Here is a 19,710-nt window from a genome sequence, read left to right on the forward strand (position 1 = left end):
GTCCTTAAAAACGAAGCGTTTGGTGAGCACTGTGCTCTTTAAGTTCAAAGCGGGTTGACAAAAGGTATTAATTATTAGCAGGGTGATCATAGCCGACATTAGGACCATGAAAACAATATATCATTTGTTCCCAGCTACATGCTGCAAGATCCTGATATTTACCCAAACCAACAATCCTGCTGGATCAGGCCAAAGGCCCATTTAGTCCAGCATCTTGTTTCTCACAGTGACTCCCCAGCTGCCTCTGGGAAGCCCACAAGCAGGAGAGAAAGGCAGACTTTTGTCCTACCATTGCTCCCTCGCAACTACTGATTTCAGTGGAACATCTTTCCTAATAGATGTTGGTGTTGCCAAGTATCCAGAATTGGCCAGAAATTTCCAAGACATTAGTATCAATCTCTTGGTGACTACTGAAAGCAGTGCTGGACATTTTAATAGGACCTCCAAGAATTTCCAACATTGTAACCTGGGGGGGAGGGGTGACCACATTTCCAGGAATGGCTTCAGTAAGAACTGACAATCTTTGCAAAAAAATTTCAGATTTCAGCCTTGGACATTCAGACTCCACTCTTAAAACAGGCAATGGTGGCACTTTACAACGAACGAATCCTTGCTTGCTTGACAGCCGAAATGCTGATTTTCCTAAACCAACACTGGGGTGTTTTTTTCTTCAACGAGGTCTAGCAGTGAAACAGACATGTGATATCCATTCTTACATTACACTAGTATGCATTAGATTGGCCTGCATTTCAAGAGGCCTGAAGTTACACCACACTCCCTGGGGTACATCTTACATCTTCCATGCAAAAAAGATAGCAACCATTGTTTTAAAAAAATAACTCTCATTATTTCCGCTAAACCAGTCCTGGTAGAGTCACAGATTAATAATGGTATTTCCTGACAAGGACGTGCAACGGGACACGCAATTGATCCTCTTTGGCTTCCTGCTCTTGTAGGAGATCTTGTTAACAGTTCACCATACGATAAATAATAGTATAAGCCTTTGGGTTGTTTGTGAGTATTTACCAGAGCAACATTATTTAATACAAGGGGTTGCCTCTGAGATTATGTGAAGCTGCTCTACAGAGACTACACCAAAACTACAAAGCAAACAAGGCCACAGGACCGTCAAGTCACACAACTTTCCCTTGAAAAACATAAAAAGCAGCAACTCCTGAAATCACAGATTTCAGCAAGACTGGGGGACAGTGCATATATAATGGGAACTCCATTAATGGCAGCTAAAGGGATGGAGAGCTGGCCACTATTGGGGGCCAAGTTACTTTAAGAGGCATCTTCTCCAGTAACAATATGCTTGGACTTTGAGAATAGCTACAAAGACCCTGCTCTCTGATCCACCACTAACCCTTACTAGTAGGCACAGGGAAGCCAGGGCTTTTTGTGGCAGCCCCACAAATATGGAACTTCCTCCTCATGGAAATCTGATTGGCACTCTCTCTCTTGCTGTTTTTAAACAGAAGTTGAAGACCTTCTTCCAGTGATTGGAACCATGTATGTTCTGAGGTTTATGATATGGTTAACTCATATGTTTCCACTCAGGTGGAAAGATTCAGTGTTTTACTGGGGTATAATACTAATCACTAATCACTAATAATAATACTGTACCCTGGGGGCTGGGGGCTGGGGGCTAAGAATAGGCCCTCAGTTTGGCTGTACTTGTCGTAAGAGGCGACTAAACAGCCACCGGGTAGATGGGACTCGTCAGCCTAGGAAGGCAGCTCATCTAAGAGAAGGAAACTCTGACCTCAAACCTCCACTGCCTTGTGGCTACATCCAGTTCTGGAAAAGGCTTCAGGAGTCAACCTCGAGGCAAAATCAGGAGCCAGAGTCCCTTAGGCAATTCATGGCTGAACACAGTCACGTTCTGGCAACTCCTGCGACGCCGCTGGAACCAACCGTATTGGCTTCTGCCTTTCCACTGGACCATTCCAGCGACGTGGAGAGGGGGGATTTGCTGCATGGGTAACAGCCTATCCTCCATACCTTCTTTACCCAGGCTTCGCGCACTGGAGAGGACACTCCAACTTCGCCATACGGCGTCGGCACAACACGGGAAGCAGCAGTTTACCGGTTATAAGTCTTTGCTCGATTGGCGTAGAGCATGACGCCAGGGGCTGCTTCCGACGGTGGGAGAGATCATTGCATCTCATTGGGCAGCTACCGCCCGCCTTAAGCTGGGCAGTCCCCAGCCAGTAAGGTGTTGCCTCGCCACGGTCCGTTAACCTCATGGGGTGCGTGGGGTTTAGGGTGAAAACCGACAAGCGGATCGACAACTCTGCACCATGCAACAGAAAACAGAAAACTACTGCCCTAAAGCTGGGCACCTGGAACGTTAGGACAATGACACCTGGCTTCTCTGATGACCTGCAAGAAATAGACGACGCACGCAAAACAGCTGTCATCGACATGGAGCTGAGCAGACTGCAGATGGACATCGTCGCCCTTCAAGAGACTAGGCTGCCAGATTCCGGATCTGTCAAGGAGAGAAATTTCTCATTTTTCTGGCAGGGAAAACCACCAAACGAAACCAGGGAACATGGCGTTGGCTTTGCGGTCAGAAATACCCTGCTGAAATCCATCATCCCACCTACTGTGGGAAGTGAAAGAATTTTGTCCCTGCAGCTCCAGTCATCAGCAGGACCTATCACTCTCATCAGTGCTTATGCACCGACTCTGTCGTCTCCAGCAGAAGCCAAAGACAAATTCTATGATGACCTGGCCACCACTGTCAAGAAAATCCCTGTAAAAGAGCCATTGTTCATCCTCGGCGATTTCAATGCTAGAGTTGGTGCTGATAACAGTTCATGGCCCACTTGCTTAGGTCAGTTTGGCACTGGGAGGATGAACGAAAATGGCCAACGCCTGCTAGAGTTTTGCTGTCATCACGGTCTCTGTGTCAGCAACACATTCTTCAACACAAAGCCCCAACATAGAGTCTCTTGGAGACATCCAAGATCAAAGCACTGGCACCAGCTCGACCTGATCCTCACCAGACGCTCCAGCCTTCCCAGCATCAAGATCACACGCAGTTATCATGGTGCTGCCTGCGACACTGACCACTCCCTGGTGTGCAGCAGAGTGAAACTGCAAACAAAGCGACTGTATCACTCGAAAAAGGAAGGAAGACCTCGCATTGATACCAGCAAGACCCGGGATCAGAGAAAAGTGGAGGAATTTGCACAAGCGCTTGAGGAATCTCTTCCAGGCCCGGCCGACGCAAACGCATCCAACAGATGGGAACATTTCAAGAATACCGTTTACAACACCGCCTTGTCCATATTCGGCAAGAAGACCAACAAGGCGGCAGACTGGTTTGAACCCCACTCTGAGGAGTTGACACCAGTCATTGAGGAAAAGAGGAGAGCTCAAGCAGCATACAAGGCCTGTCCCAGTGAGCGCAACCTGCAGGTCCTCCGAACTGCTCGCAGCAAAGTCCAACAGACTGCCAGGAGATGTGCTAACGACTACTGGCTCCAGCTCTGTTCCGAGATACAGATAGCAGCTGACACGGGCAACATCAAGGGGATGTATGATGGTATCAAGCAGGCCCTAGGTCCAACACAGAAGAAAATTGCCCCTCTGAAGTCTGCCACAGGCGAGGTCATCCAGGATCGGGCGCAGCAGATGGAACACTGGGTGCAGCACTACTCTGAGCTATATTCCAGAGAAAATGTAGTCACCAAAGAAGCACTGAACAACATTGAGTGCCTGCCTGTGCTGGAAGAGCTTGACAGTGAACCAACCCTAGAAGAACTTCACGTGGCCTTGGACTCCCTTGCCTTTGGCAAGGCACCTGGAAAAGACAGCATCCCTGCTGAAGTCCTAAAATGCTGCAAAGACATCATCGTCACTGAGCTGCATGAAATCCTCTGTCTCTGCTGGAGAGAAGGTGGAGTACCTCAAGACATGAGGGATGCAAACATCATCACGCTGTACAAGAACAAAGGTGACAGGGGTGACTGCAACAACTACCGCGGCATCTCTCTCCTTAGCGTTGTAGGAAAGCTGTTTGCCCGAGTTGTACTAAAGAGGATCCAGGTATTTGCAGAGAGCGTCTATCCAGAATCGCAGTGTGGATTCTGAGCCAACAGGTCCACCACTGATATGGTATTCTCCCTTAGACAACTGCAGGAGAAATGCAGGGAACAACGACAGCCACTCTTTATAGCCTTCATAGATCTCACGAAGGCTTTCGACCTGGTCAGCAGAGACGGCCTCTTCAAGATTCTCCCCAAGATCGGATGTCCACCCAGGCTCCTCAGCATCATCAGATCTTTCCACAAGGACATGAAGGGCACTGTTGTCTTCGATGGCTCCACATCAGACCCTTTTGACATCCGAAGCGGAGTGAAGCAGGGCTGTGTTCTTGCACCAACCTTGTTTGGGATTTTCTTCGCTGTCCTGCTGAAGCAGGCCTTTGGAACTGCAACAGAAGGCATCTATCTCCGGACCAGATCAGACGGAAAACTCTTCAACCTCTCCAGACTGAGAGCAAAATCCAAAGTCCAGCTGAAATGTCTGCGTGACTTCCTCTTTGCCGACGATGCAGCTGTCACTACCCACTCTGCCAAAGATCTCCAGCAGCTCATGGATCGTTTTAGCAAGGCCTGCCAAGATTTTGGACTGACAATCAACCTGAAGAAAACACAGGTCATGGTTCAGGATGTGGACTCACCTCCCTGCATTACAATCTCTGAGCATGAACTGGAGGTTGTCCATGACTTTGTGTACCTTGGCTCAACGATCTCCGACACTCATTCTCTCGATACCGAGCTAAACAAGCGCATCGGTAAAGCAGCTACCACGTTTTCCAGACTCACAAAGAGAGTCTGGTCCAACAAGAAGCTGACGGAACATACCAAGATCCAGGTCTACAGAGCTTGCGTCCTGAGTACACTTCTGTACTGCAGCGAGTCATGGACTCTTCGCTCACAACAGGAGAGGAAACTGAGCACTTTCCACATGCGCTGCCTCCGACGCATCCTCGGCATCACCTGGCAGGACAAAGTTCCAAACAACACAGTCCTGGAACGTGCTGGAATCCCTAGCATGTATTCACTGCTGAAACAGAGACGCCTGCGTTGGCTTGGTCATGTCGTGAGAATGGATGATGGCCGGATCCCAAAGGATCTCCTCTATGGAGAACTCGTGCAAGGAAAGCGCCCTACAGGTAGACCACAGCTGCGATACAAGGACATCTGCAAGAGGGATCTGAAGGCCTTAGGGATGGACCTCAACAAGTGGGAAACCCTGGCCTCTGAGCGGCCTGCTTGGAGGCAGGCTGTGCAACATGGCCTTTCCCAGTTTGAAGAGACACTTGGCCAACAGTCTGAGGCTAAGAGGCAAAGAAGGAAGGCCCATAGCCAGGGAGACAGACCAGGGACAGACTGCACTTGCTCCCGGTGTGGAAGGGATTGTCACTCCCGAATCGGCCTTCTCAGCCACACTAGACGCTGTGCCAGAACCACCTTTCAGAGCGCGATACCATAGTCTTTCGAGACTGAAGGTTGCCAATGCAAAATACAAGATTTTAGAGGTTATTTGGTTCTTTTAGATAGCTGCTGCTGCTGCTGCTTATAATTTTATTATGTGATGTGCTTTTAGAAATTTGAGTTTTGTAAGCCACCATGAGACTTTCTTACATGCAGAATAAAAATGCATTAAATAGATAATGTTCTGATGTCCTTAATTAACTCATTTGTACAGAAGGAAAGGGTAAGATTACACTTGAACTCTTTCAGGAATATGGATCTTTGGGCATTTAGCATTTATTATTACACCAGCCTCTTTGGTGTCCTTTAGGTGCTGCCTATCCAGAAAATTCCCCACCACTAGGCCTTCCAGAGAGATATCTCCGCCTGAAAACCTAAAACAAAGCCCATTGTGTCAAGATAGTGCACTGGAACCCTTTTCAGTGGAAAAGTCTTTTGTTCACAAACCATTTTCGTTTGCACACCATTACAGAAATCAGATTAAGACAAAGTACACAAAATATAATAATGCTTGGCAAGTTGATCTTTGGACACACAGATTAGCTGTATTTATCCTTCCCTCTTCCTCCTCTGAAACTTTTGTGATGCTATTGTTTAGAGCTTGGCAACAGCCACCACCTGCCAGCTGCTTTGTAAACCAAAGTACAAAGGAATATAGCACAACATCATAGTGATGGTAAAATAACTGCAGAGGAGGAACATAGTACAGATTGAGTCTCATTAATCGTGAGGGTTCCTTTCCCATAACTCACATGGATGGCAAAAGCTGCACTATAGCAAACCAATTTAAAAAATAAAGTCCCTTTGCTCCAGTGATTTAAAAACAGCCTTGCTGACCTTTTGAAATGCACATAGAGACCATCAGTCTCTCTCCAGGCTCTTAGGCTTCACTAGGAGACAGCAATCCCTCCCTTCACCAGCAGCCCCAATGAGGGGTAAAGAATGGAGATGATAATCACTGCCATTTAGCCTTCCTTCGCATGCTCAGGGGGAAGGGAGGGGTTTGCCTTGCGCCTGGAGAAATAATGATTGATGAATTGTCAGCGGGCTGCCCTCTATCTCATTAAGGAGGCTATTGTTAAATGACTATTTTCCTTTAATTTAAAGGGTACTTCTCATCACATTAAGATAGAAAAATCTGTGGATAATTAGGTTATACCCGTAATCAATGACTTTCACGCTCTACAAGAGTAAGAAAAGCAATTTTTTTAAACTGTGATTTTAAAGGGATGCATTTTTCCCCTTCTCCAGGGATCAGCACATTCCTTCTCATTTGCAGTGGCCATTCGTGTTGAATCAAATCTATGTATAAAAAAAGCCATGTATAACAAGGTTGGACCTGTACATGGAGTCAGACTATCCCAGGGCACTTTTTTCCTGTTTGTTGGTCCAGAGAAATATACTACCTGATGGTGGCAGCATACGAAGTGTCTTTCCACAAAGGCCAAGATCCAGAGAGCTGCTACAGTGGAATTTTTACCCCTATTTTCATTTCCTTTGAACAACAAACTTCCACATTATCTCACAATCTGCTTTGAGTTGTCCCTCCATTTCAAAAGTTGTTTCCCATGTGGCTGGGGGACAGGACGGGACTGCTGTATCACAAACACAAGAAGCCTTTTTTGCAGTCAGTATATGCCACACACTAGTCCAGTGGTTCTCAAACGTTTTAGCACCAGGACCCAATTTTATAAAACAACATTCTAGCTGTACAATACTTTAAAAAAAAAAGTTTCACTTTACCAACTTCTCAAGCGTCTGTTTTTAACCTTTTTACTATGGCTGGGGGAACTGCCTTCTGAAACATTCCCCTAGCTTCAATAAGAGCCAATAGCCAATATTCCTAGCTTCAATAAGAGCCAAAGCACATTCACCTACTCACAAGTAAATGCACACATTTCACTTTCCATAGGTCTCAGTACATTTTCCTTGTGAGCTTATGGGGCGGGGGGATACTTCCTTCTCAAGAGTTTGTTGGGGCCTGCATTCATCACACTGAGACCATTCTGGTGGCATTGGTTCCCCTCAGTCTGCCCTTCAAAGTGGACCAAGGCACTGTTGCCTACTTGCAGCACACATGCTGCTCCATTTTGGTTTCCATGTAAGGACAAAAGCAGTGAAGGAAACATGTACATTGTGGAAGGAACCTGAGCTCCTCGGAGGAAGGGTGATTTTAAGAAAAATAAATAAAATTCCTTGTCAGCTTCTCAGTTTCACGACCCACCAAAAATCAGGTCACAACCATTGATGGGTTGCAAACCACAGTTTGAGAACTGCTGTAAACTAGACAAGGGTGCAATTTCAGCCTGGGGGAGAACAAAGATTTCAGTATTGAGACAAGATACTCAGTGAGGTTTGAAGATCCTTTCTTGGATTCTATATTGTCTGCTCTCTGCAAACAAGCAATGTGATACCTTATTTATATCACATTATAATAAACATAGCAAAGTTATCAGCATTGGTCAAAAATACATTTTTTGCTAAAACACAAAGATCTGTGTCTTTGGTAGACAGATACCCATTAAATTGTTTACAAATAATGTAAGTGGGATGACGTGTGGCGTGAAATTTTGGAAAGAATAATACATGCACATTACACACACCATCCCAAATGGTGCCTCTGCTCATGTTATTACAGAATGTTTTCAATGCATTAACTAATTTAATAAAACCAGAGGAAAAATCTTTGAATAAATCAAAGGGAAAATCAACTGGGACCACCACCAAAACCACAGCAGCAGTATTTCTAAAGAAATTTAAAGAATATACAGATTTCTTCATTCAATCCTGTGATTTAAGAAGGATGGGGCTCTGTAGTGATTCAGAAATTATTAGAATTGTAGTCATATCAAGACATATGTATTTGTTTGCTTTCAGCACTCTACCTCTGTTAGGCTCTGCTGGCATCACAGTCTTTGATACTTCAAGTACACAGCCAATATACTCAACTTTTGGCTGAGGCTTGAAAATACGTCAAATTCCTCAGAGACAACAACAAAAATGTAAGGCATCAAATGACCAGTGGACTGGCATTTCCCTTCTTCGTTTTGACTCTCTCAACTGAGTCAAATCTACAATTTCATACATGAGGTTTCAACTGCCTTTGACCTTACCATGCATGATTTATATGACCATATGAACACAGTTAATGCAGGAGACATTTGCAATGTGGATGAGAATCCTGGCCAGTACAGGTTCCACATTCACATGATAAACTGAAAGAAACAAGATCTGCTGTAACCTTCACTGTGAAAGCACTCAAAACTACACACAAAACTTGTACATTTGCAAAGAAGTTCTTCAGTATATAAGAAATTATAGGTGTGCACCTAATACTCAAACTCTTAAACCAGTGTTTCTCAAACTGTGGGTTGGGACCCACCAGGTGGGTCGTGAGCCAATTTCAGGTGAGTCCCCATTCATTTCAATATTTTTAATATATTAGACTTGATGCTACGGTGGCATGTGACTGGATTTGGGGAACTGTTACAGACCTGTACTTTTAACAAGCTACGTACTATGTATATTCTTTTAACAATGATAGTAAATGGGACTTACTTCTGGGTAAGTGTGGGTAGGATTGCAGCCTTGGATTGTTAAAAATTTTCCTGTTTGATGATGTAACTTCCAGTCATGATATCACTTCTGGTGGGTCCTGACAGATTCTCATTCTAAAAAGTAGGTCCTGGTGCTAAATGTGTGAGAACCACTGCTCTAAACTACTTATGATCTTCACATACCATGGTTCTCAGAGAGGTCCTACTGGAACAGGCCAAAATCCAGACTAGCCCAGCATCACAGAGGCCACCCAGATGTGACTGGGAAGCCCAGGACAGATAACTCCCTGTTGTTGCTTCCCAGTGTACTGTCTCTGAACTTGGAAGCAGTATAGCCATAATGACTAGTAGCCATTGACAGACCTGCAAGAAGAATGTGCATTTTTTTTTCTCATTTGTGCTGGGCCAGTGATTATGCTAAGAGATAATGGGAAAAAATAAGAGATGCTATTGGGGAAAAAAACATTTTGGACTTTGAATCTTTTTTGTTTCTGTTTTCTTATATAAAGAGTATACCTAAAGATTATATACCTAAAGATTATATAAAGTGAATTTCCTACATCTTGAACCTGTTACACCAAATACTGGAAATTGAGATAGTCTCCAACTGTGAGTAAACAAGAGCAAATTTAACAGCTCATGTAATTAGCAGCTGCTGGAAGATCGGAAGGCATACCCAGATGTGACAACCATGCGGTGAAGGATTCCATCTGGAAAAGCAGCCCATAGAATAATTATTGTAATAAACTCATTAGTACTCCATGATGGAACTTTGTAAGCCACCTTGAGCATTTGCTTCAGCATGGGAAAGGCGGGATATAAATCTCTCATATAAAATGTAAGAGTCAAAGGCTGCGACTGTACACACACTATCCTGGGAGTAAGCTCCACTGTACACAATGGGACTTACTTCTAGGTAGACATGAAAGGGATTGTGCTGTTAGACTGCAAACAAAGTATCAGTGACTTCCAGAAAAACAGAAAGATGTTTATTGGACACTGGTAAAGCAAAGCACATACTTCTATATACATATCTTATTTATTTTATATGATCTGAATGCAATATTTACTTGCATTTTTAAAATGTGCCGCTACACTGCTCCAAGAGTTCACTATGACACCCCTGTAGTCATACCCTAGTATTACAACTTATTAAGAGTAGAACAAAAGGAACACCCACCTCAAATTCCATCACTAGAATGTTTTCTTCTTCTGCCACTTTGAAACTTCTTAAAACTTCTCTTAAACTTCATTTAAAGAGTTAGTTCAGCGTTTTTCAACCATGTACCACTGATGGTACTTGAGGTGTTATCCATTGGTATGTGTGATTCCCAGGGGACACCCGCCAACAAGACCGCCATGCTTCAAACAGTGATAGGAGGCTCGGCTTGGCAGGCAGAGCTCCAGGGTGCAGTTTTCGCATGCTTGAAAAAGCACACCTGCTTCCCCTGAGTCTCTTACCACTGTTTGTAGCATTGTGTCTTGCCTCCAACCTGGAAGTAACTGGTGATGAAGTCATTATCTGTTGCTTCCTGTGGTACTTAAGATAATTAGACCAGAAGAAGTGGAAAATCAGGGGAGAAGGTTGAAAAACCGAAGCAGTTCATTTCACCCCAGAGTTTCAAGGCAGCACCTGAACACTTCTGCCGATGACAACACTGCTCCTGCTGATGGCATCACCACTTCTGTTGTAGGAGCAGGCCTAGAGTTGTGCTCTCTTTCAACCATCATATCTCCCTCTCCGCCCGGGCTGGGCACAATCCAACTATGGATCATAAGCTCATCGCTGAAGACTAATGGCCTAGAATTAGGATGAGCAACTGGAGACCAAATAATATCTGGTCTCTAATTACCAACCCAAAGAGGTGCAGACAAAGGGACAGCCGCAGCTCTGGGATTTTGGAGGAGACTGCTTGGAACTCCATGAGTTAAACCAGGAGCTCTGAGGTCTGAAGCTGGGACTGAGTCCAGTGAACTACTGTGAATGGTGTGTGCTCAAGAAAGATACTGGGAAAGCAACAGTAGTCCTTGCAATTGATGAGCAAAACAATACAAATCCCCTCAATTGGCCAAGGCTCTTTCAAATACTGGGAGTTTGGCTTTCTGCTTTTGCATGGTCAACAGAGCAGTATGTCCTGTCCACAATAAACCACCCCTAATCATATGCTTTAAACACTGCTTTAAAGATAGTATTTCAACTATGCAATTGGGACAGTTCATATGTTTCTTTTTCTATGTGAATATGCAGGGAGAGAAGAAAACACCTGGGGTAGAGGTAATAAATCTGCTCTTCTTTGTATGATTGACCAGCCGGTATCATCGAGATCAGCCCACTGCAGCCCAGGAAACAAGAGGAACCTACTTCTGTGGTGGGGTGGAAGAGAAATATTTTGATCGCCCTCCTTGTTGTCATGGAGCAAGCAAGCAGGCAAACTGGAGCAGTGTGATGCTCTGGGGCCAATTTGCATAGCAGCTCTGCATGAGGCTCTCAACTACTTCTCATCAAGGTAAGCCATATCAAGTATCATTCAAAATATAACCAGAGCCTTGTTAGTCCAGGCTCCATCTAGTCCAGCATCTGTTTCAGAACAGGACTCAGCCAGGAATCCTAAGAGGAAGAGATGAAAACAGGCTTTCTAAATGGAAATACCAAGGGACTAGCATGGCAGTTGATAATGTACCCTCCGTGAATTTGCTTAACTCTTTTTTACAAGCCACCTGAGCCAGTGACCATCACATCCTGTGGCGAAGAATTCCTTTACGTTAACAGTGAACTTGTTTCATAGCATTTTCTTTTGTCCATATGTATCCCAATCAATTTCAGTGGATGATCCCCAAGTTCCAGGAGAGAGAGAGAAGACAGCCTCTCTCTATCCTTGCTCACCATATCACACCACTGTTTTATGAACCCCCTTCCTGTTCTCATCATTTTTCCTAAACTAAAAAGCACATTCGTTTTTCTTTTGAGGGAAAATGCTCCAACCCCTTGCCTATTAGAGTTGGCTTTTCTGCCCCTTTCCCAACTCAAAAGTATCCTTTCTGAGAAGGAGGACCAGAATTGCACACAGTGTTCCAAACACAGTTGCACACCACAGATTCATGTACAGTAAAGGCAAGATTAGACTGCCCATTTTATTCTCAGTTCCCTTCCTAGCATAGCATTTACCTTTTTTTCATGCCTGCTGCACACCGAGTGGATGTTTGGGCTGTCTACTACAACCCGAAGATTTCTTTCTGTAGTAACTGTGGCCAATTTCTGCTCTGCCTCTAACATTTTAGCAACACCCACTCCCTGGAAACCTGTATCATCATCACCATCTTTTCTGCCTTCCCAGTAAAACCAGGCTTCATGTTTCCATTCACAGCTCTACCTTTTTCCACACATCATTCTTTATGTGAAAGTGTTCCTCAGAGCCAGATTGGCCAAGTCTCTCCTTATGCATGTTGATTCTCACTTCTTTTCAAATCTTACTGCTGCAATCAATCTTATACAGAACAGCAGAAAGATACGTAAATACATCTTCAATTATTCCCATTCTCTGCCTCCCAGAACACAAGCGCTTTGACAACGGACATCTTTACACATTGAGCATCAGAAGTAATACCAGTAAATCAGTTTAGTTTTGTCAAAGAAAAATACAGCACAAATTTAAATCTTGCCAACAAACGCAGAAAAAGCACTCCAGGTGGACTTTTTATTTGCCTTTGGAAATTCTTTAACTGGGCAACTTTATACATTTAAATGTTCCCTCTAACTGTGGGAACTGAACTTGTTTGATTGTTTCCTCCTTGGTACAGTTGCAATAATTCTCATTTACAGTTTAACACGCTGTAAAGTAATCCTTCAAACTGGCACCGCTCAGAGAACATGTGCCAGGAGAATTTGCATAATATTTAATTAATGGATCTGTAAATCTATAAGCATTTGGCAATCGTTTTCAGGCACCTGACTCGTTAACAGTATGCATCATTGTTATCCTGTTACTTGCTTTGTTCCACCCAATGGCCACCTCATACAGTAACTTCAAAAGTTGGACACAGATAATTGAATACAAAAGACTTACACACACAAGTTCACAAATATATACATTCCATCGGTTATGAACACTACACGGCACATGTCTGTAAGTCACAGTGTTTTCCTTCTGAAAATAAACACAAAAGTCACTGATAAGGGATCACAGAGGGGATCTTCCATATATTTTACATGGAAAAGCCACAATGTATATACATCCCTCTTCATAATGGATACAATCTGTACAGATTTAGTATTTATACTCAGAACATAGTGCTAAGAAGCGGCCCTCAGTTAACAAGGGCTGTTTACACCAGTACTTCCAGAACTCTGATGCCAGAGTCACACTTTATTCCCATCAATTAAATGGAGAGGCATTCTTTATTCTCTACTCCAGTGGTTCTCACACATTTAGCATTGGGACCCACTTTTTAGAATGAGAATCTATCAGGACCCGCCGGAAGTGATGTCATGACCGGAAGTGACATCATCAAGAAGGGAAATTTTTAACAATCCTAGGCTGCAATCCTACCCACAGGTACCCGGGAGTAAGTCCCATTTACTATCATTGTTAAAAGAATATACATAGTAGCTTATTAAAAGTACAGGTCTGTAACATTTCCCTAAATGCAGTCACATACCATGGTAGCATCAAGTCTGATATATTAAAAATAAAATGTTGAAATGAATGGAGACCCACCTGAAATTGGCTCACGACCCACCTACTGGGTTCCGACCCACAGTTTCAGAAACTCTGCTCTACTAAACTAAAAGGTTTAGTTTTAGCACCCAACTAGATGCAAGTTCATCATGTCACTGGTTCAGGCATGCTTTTTTATATATTTAAACAGCATGCCCATGGAGTCCTTGATTTATTTCAGGACTGAGGTGGTGGTAGGGGAATGAGCTTCAAGTCTACTCTACACTGACATGAACTGGATCAGGAAAACCAGCCCAGTAAGTATATTATTTGCCATGGGGGAGGGGAAACTCCCATGTGAATAATGGAAACTGTGTAAAAATTAGAACATAAGAAGAGCCCCGCTGGATAAGGCCAAAGGCCCATCTAGTCCTGTTTCTTGTATTTCACAGTGGCCCATCAAATGCTTCAACAAGATTCATCTACCCTTAGAGAAATCTTACCCTGTAAGTCACTTTTCTGGGCGCCCCTCCCCCCAACTGGAGCCAAGCCAGAGCACTGACTAATTCAGAGATGCAACAGGCATTTTGAACTTCTTTCTTTCTTTCTTTCTTTCTAACAATTTCTCATAGCGTACACTTTGGGAACAGCTGGGTTCCTTCAAGATCAAACAAGGTCATGGTGAGATAGTTGGAGTTTGACAGGTATGCCTCTTCTGTTAAAGTGACAAAGTAAGCAAAAGGCTGGGGATCATTCTAGGAAAGCACTATTCCCCCCTGCCCCCCCCCTGCCACAAAAAAATGTCTAAAAACACTTAGTTGCTCAGCAGCTGCAACTGACAGTGAGATGACAGATGAGAACTCCACCCAGAGTAGGAAGACCTAACAGAAAATGCCTTTGGGGAATGGAGGAGGGTAAGGAGGTAAGGACTTCCAGGACTGATCCACCAACACATGTGGAGCTATAGAAGGTGCTTCCTTAGGATTGCACGTTGATTTTCACCTGCTGCAGTATCTGTTTGCACTCAGTTTGTTGCACTAAAATATTATTCAAACTCTCCTCAGTCTGGGACAGTTTTTAGTGCAGCATTTCAGATTTCCAGGTGTGCCTGGTGCAGATACCACAGGTGAGACATGCATGAAATTCACTGTGAAATCAACTTTAACATGCTTTATGGCACCAGTGCAGACAAGCCCTAAGTCAGAACAGCAAGAGAGGAAGCTGTTGTGGCACTGAACTGGAAAATAACTCCTTTGAAGATGTATACAAGTCCCTGAGTGACACACAATACTCCGGTCAGGCAGGATGGAACATAAAAGTCTCAGACACTGGTCTGAGTACCACCATTTCTATGCACCTTGCCTCATCTGCCTATGATCAAATGTATAAAGACAGCTTCTTTTTAAACATTACACTATATTCCAGTGGTTTCTAGCATTTTTTTCACTTGCATACCTCTTGGCAGTCCATTTCCGTACATTGTACCCCTCCAGTTAGCAGTGTTTGTAATTAATATCGCTGCTGTTATTTCAAACTTATAAGTTTTCAACTACTGATAATACACAACTTGATGCCACAAAACTAGCAGTTGCTGGGACTTTCGCAGCCTTCCTTCCTACCTTGCCAGCCCTGCAAGGCATTCTTATACAAACCAGCCTTTTCCCACCACATTTTTCAAGTGCCCCTAAAGGTCCTGGCAAGTAACCCAGAGGTACACGTACCCCAAGTTGGGAGCCACTGCTAGATTCAGTTAATGTTAATGCAATGCTTTCAAATCACACAGAACTTTTCAGAGAATGAAAATACAGTGTATCTTCGAACAGTATTTGCAACCATGTAAAATAATATACAAGATACCCCCACTGCATAGCTCACTTTGCCAGACCTGGACTCTGCCAAGAGGCACCTTTCCCTGGTACCCAGCTCTACACCATCTGACCACCTGCCTGCCTGGCAGGCTCCCTGTTCTTTTCATTGCCACCTGACAGGCAGGCATTCACCAGGAAAATATTCCCCTGGTCCTTCCCCACTGCCTCTTCACAGCTACACCAGTTAAACTTCTGCACACTGGTCACATTCAAGGGAGAGGAACCCTGATGGGGGGAAGAGAAGATGGCAAGAAGACACCTGTTGGGTCCAAGTTGTGGAGGGGGAGAGCAAGAGGTGGGCAGCAGCAGGAGGCATCCAACCTGCCGGAGCCGGCCCCAGAAACGCCCCCTCGCCCACCCCACCACCTCACCTCACCTCACCTGTCGTCATCCCTTCCACCACCAGCAAAGTCCCGGGCGCCAGACGCTGCCCTCGAGGGGGAGTCTGCCCAGAGACACCGCGGACGGCTCCGGCAGTGGCGCGGCTCTCGCCTGCTGAGGGGAGGAGCCGGGCCCCGCCGTCCCTCCCAGTCAGACCTGTTGCTTCTGTGCGCCGCTTCCAGGGGCGAGGGAGGGGCCGGGCCGGGCAGGCTCCTCTCCGCAGGCTCCCAGCAGTCGCTCGCGGCGCAAAGCTCTCGCCAGGGCGCGCTAAGGTGGCGCTTCCCAGGCACCGCGCCGCACAGAGGCAGAGGAGCGGCGGCCTCTAGCGGGCGCCTCTTCTGCCGCGCGGCTGCAGCTGCTGGGAAGGTGGACGCGCGTGGCACGAAGGGGCGTCCGCGCTGCAGTCCGTCTCTGCTGCCAGGATGCGACTCCCACGAGCCATCGTCACTGCGCGGCAAGCCCCACTCCTTCCCCGCAAGCGGATCCCCAAGCCAAAGAGCTCCTGCAGCAGGCCAGTCTCCTCCCAGGGGTGAGGAGGCAGGTGAGGCAGTGCCTCCTCACTGGAGTCCTTCGAAAAGCGCTGCCGCCGTGTGAGGCACCCAAGCACCTCTGCGCGTGGGTTGTGGGTACTTGGGTGCCGCACATGGCGGCGGTGTTTTTTGAAGGACTCCAGTGGGGAGGCACTGCCTCACCTGCCTCCCCACCCACTGCACATCCCTGAGTGTCATGTATGCATTCCATGGCCCAGCACATGTAGCTTTCGCACCGAGCAGCAGCCATGCACCCAGCATGGGCAGCAAGTCTTCCAGCTGAGACAGGAAAACGTAAGTTCCCAGTTCCCTCCTTTGGCTCCTGGGCCCCCTTTTGGACCCGGGTACCAACTTACCCGCCTCTCGTGGGCCTTGGGTAAAAGATAAATATAAATTTACCTTTACCCCCCTCTTATGGGCCCTGGGAGAGCTGCTGATAGTCCATGTAGATACAACTCTATCTGCACCAATGGTCTCCGGGGAAGGCAGTTTCATGAGCTCAGTGGGATTTGTGTGAGACAATGTGTTTAGGGCTGCCACCTTATTACACAAAGATGCATCTTTGAGGCCATTTTCTGGCCACTCACCCCATGCATTTCACAAGGGTAGGGGGAATGTGACGGCGGAAGAGGGGCACAGGCCTAGGTCAACTTTTACTCAGCTGGTAAGTGTAACAAATTTAGGTACGCTCTAAAGAGAGTTTCGTTTCATGCATGCAAGCATGTTGCTGATGCGGAAGTAGCTCCTTCCAAGGTAGTGCACTTGCTAAGAGAGTGGCAAGCAGATGCAAGTATTTTGTTGCCTTGTGTGCTCCCTGGGCCACTGTGAGATACAGGAAGCTGGACTAGATAGGCTTTTGATCCAGTGGGACTCTTCTTATGTTCCTTATTGCTCTTCTTATGCAAACATATTAATAGTTAAGCACACTACTAAGTGTGCTTAAATTGCAAACTGAATTACTTAAATCAATAAAAAGGCATGGGGCATTCAACTATACGCAGACTCCACTATGAATAGGTCACTGTAGAGAGAAAAAACAAGTGCCAAGTCATCCTAATAAAACTTACTTAGCTGTTTTGATTGATCACACAGCTGGGACTTGCTTCTGAGAACTTTTTATGATCACTCCATACAGTTGTGGCATTTCTGTAAGCATATAATCACAGTTCCGTAACAGCGCTACACAACAGGCAGAAACAGTCATGTTGCCACTTTTTTATTACAATAGCTCCAGAAAAAGCTTCACCTGCTGAATATCTGCCTGTTAGACAGCTAATAAAATATTTTTAGAAAAAGGAAGCAAGGTATGTACTGTGTATAATTTAACCACATCAAGTGCAATCATGATGGCAAAAAAAAATGTTCCAGTACGATATATTTTTCATGTATAGCTCCCCCCACCATGTATAAAGCAACAAAGAAATTTGTAGCACTCTAAAAACTATGCATTTTGTAGTATTCCAGAATGCTTCACAAGGCACACATGCCATTGAACACAGTGGAACTCACACTGAGAAACATGCATAGTATGTGGATGCTTGCTTATGAAGAGTGGCGTAACAGGGAGGAATGCAAGCAGTTGTACAGACAAGCATCCCTGCAGTAGAACCTGTAAAGTGCCAGGACATACAATCAGCATATCACTTATGTAATTGTTGCAACTTCCCCAAATTTGCAGTCTTTGCAGTTAGAAAGAAGTTTTCAAGTGTTATAAATCAAACAGTATATGGAAAATGCCTTCATAGCATATTTACATGCAGTGAAATAGACCTGAATGCAATGGTCATATAACTGATCTACATGCAGTTGTCCCTTTTTTCCTCCAGTGTAAACATTTTTGCAAAAGGCATGAAAGTGGTATTGGTGGTTGTGCTTTTCTTTTTTGAAAAATTAGGGCTGCCAATATTAACATATTTTAACCAATTGCATATACTTCCAAATCCATGATATAGGTGTATCTTCAGATATTGAAGGAAGTAAAAGTTACAATTATTTAAAAAATGCACACAAAACAAAACCACTCCTGCTCATTGCAAGGTTAAGCCACCTTAAAATGTTCCTTTCCATTCCATTATAATCATACAGTGCAATCAAACTGGTCTGTTAGTCTTGCCATTTAAGTCTGACCTGCACCAAGTCAGCAAAGAAAGCATTAGAGCTGATCCATCTACAGATTAAAGCTTGTAGCTGTCAAAGGAGGCATATACAAAACAAACAGAAGTTTCATGGCAAGAAAACTTCCAGCTCAGTTTTTTTAAAAATTGATTGTGTGTTTGGTAACCATCCTTGAGCTGTAGCACTGGAATGGTTAGTCCTGATGAAAGCCAGCACGCCAGTGGTACACTCTGCAGGCTTCCCCAGTGACCCTGGAGGTGTCTTGTGTTTCTTATCTTCACTGAAACTGCTTGGGTTGTATTTCATGACCATCTCTGTGTCACTGTGCAATGGGGAGGGAGGAAAAACCATCACCTCTAAACGGATCTCCTGACCTTTCTTCACTTACTTTAGCAGGAATTCACCTTGTGAACATTATTTGAAAAGAGCCAATTGAGAATGCTTTCTTAATACCATGGGAGGGGTGTGTATAAATGCCAAGAAGTCCAAATACTAGAGAGGCTTCCTCTGGAAACTACAACATTATGTGATTGAGAGAGGAACTTGCCATGAAAAAAAGCAATTGCATTGTGTGTTTAACCATGTCAAGTTAGTGGCAGCAGAAGAAAGCATTTACTTGCAAATATTCCATTACTACTGAGAGGACATCAGCCTACAAATGAACGGCTCTAAATAGGACTCAGCCTGAGAGGAGATGTTAGCAAACAAACCCCCATAGCAGTCTTTCAGGGCTAGGAGCTGCATTCTCTGAACTGTTCTAGCAACATGCCCTAGTAATTCAAAAAGAACAGTTCTTTAATCTGGTTTTAAAAAAAAAAAACGGTACCCATGCCTGACCAGCTTTGACTGAGGAAAAAGTCTCCATGCACACAGCAGATGCAGCATGTCACTGCATAATTCTTCAAGGTAGAGAATGTAGAAGGAGCCCTCTGGACCAGTGTTTCTCAACCTGTGGTATGGATACTACCAATGGTACTTGAGGTAGTGTCTGGTGGTACTCATGGAACCACTGGACACCTGCCATCCAGCTGCGAGACCTGGAATGTGACACAACAAACAGGGAGAGGAGGCTCGGCTTGGGTGGCAGAGCT

The 19,710-nt window shown here is 44.9% G+C and overlaps 1 protein-coding gene across 1 annotated transcript in view; it reads right to left on the minus strand.

Annotated features, from left to right (window-relative positions):
• Window positions 1–12,344, minus strand: part of ARHGEF28 (Rho guanine nucleotide exchange factor 28) — a 139,008-nt gene extending 126,664 nt beyond the window's left edge. Inside the window, exon 1 of the mRNA XM_066612545.1 lies at window positions 12,237–12,344. Within this exon, the coding sequence (XP_066468642.1) occupies window positions 12,237–12,344 (108 nt within the window). The remainder of the gene's footprint in view (window positions 1–12,236) is intronic.
• Window positions 12,345–19,710: the final 7,366 nt, after the last annotated feature.

Source organism: Tiliqua scincoides, chromosome 2 (genome assembly GCF_035046505.1).
Source record: "Tiliqua scincoides isolate rTilSci1 chromosome 2, rTilSci1.hap2, whole genome shotgun sequence".
NCBI classification, from domain to species: domain Eukaryota; kingdom Metazoa; phylum Chordata; class Lepidosauria; order Squamata; family Scincidae; genus Tiliqua; species Tiliqua scincoides.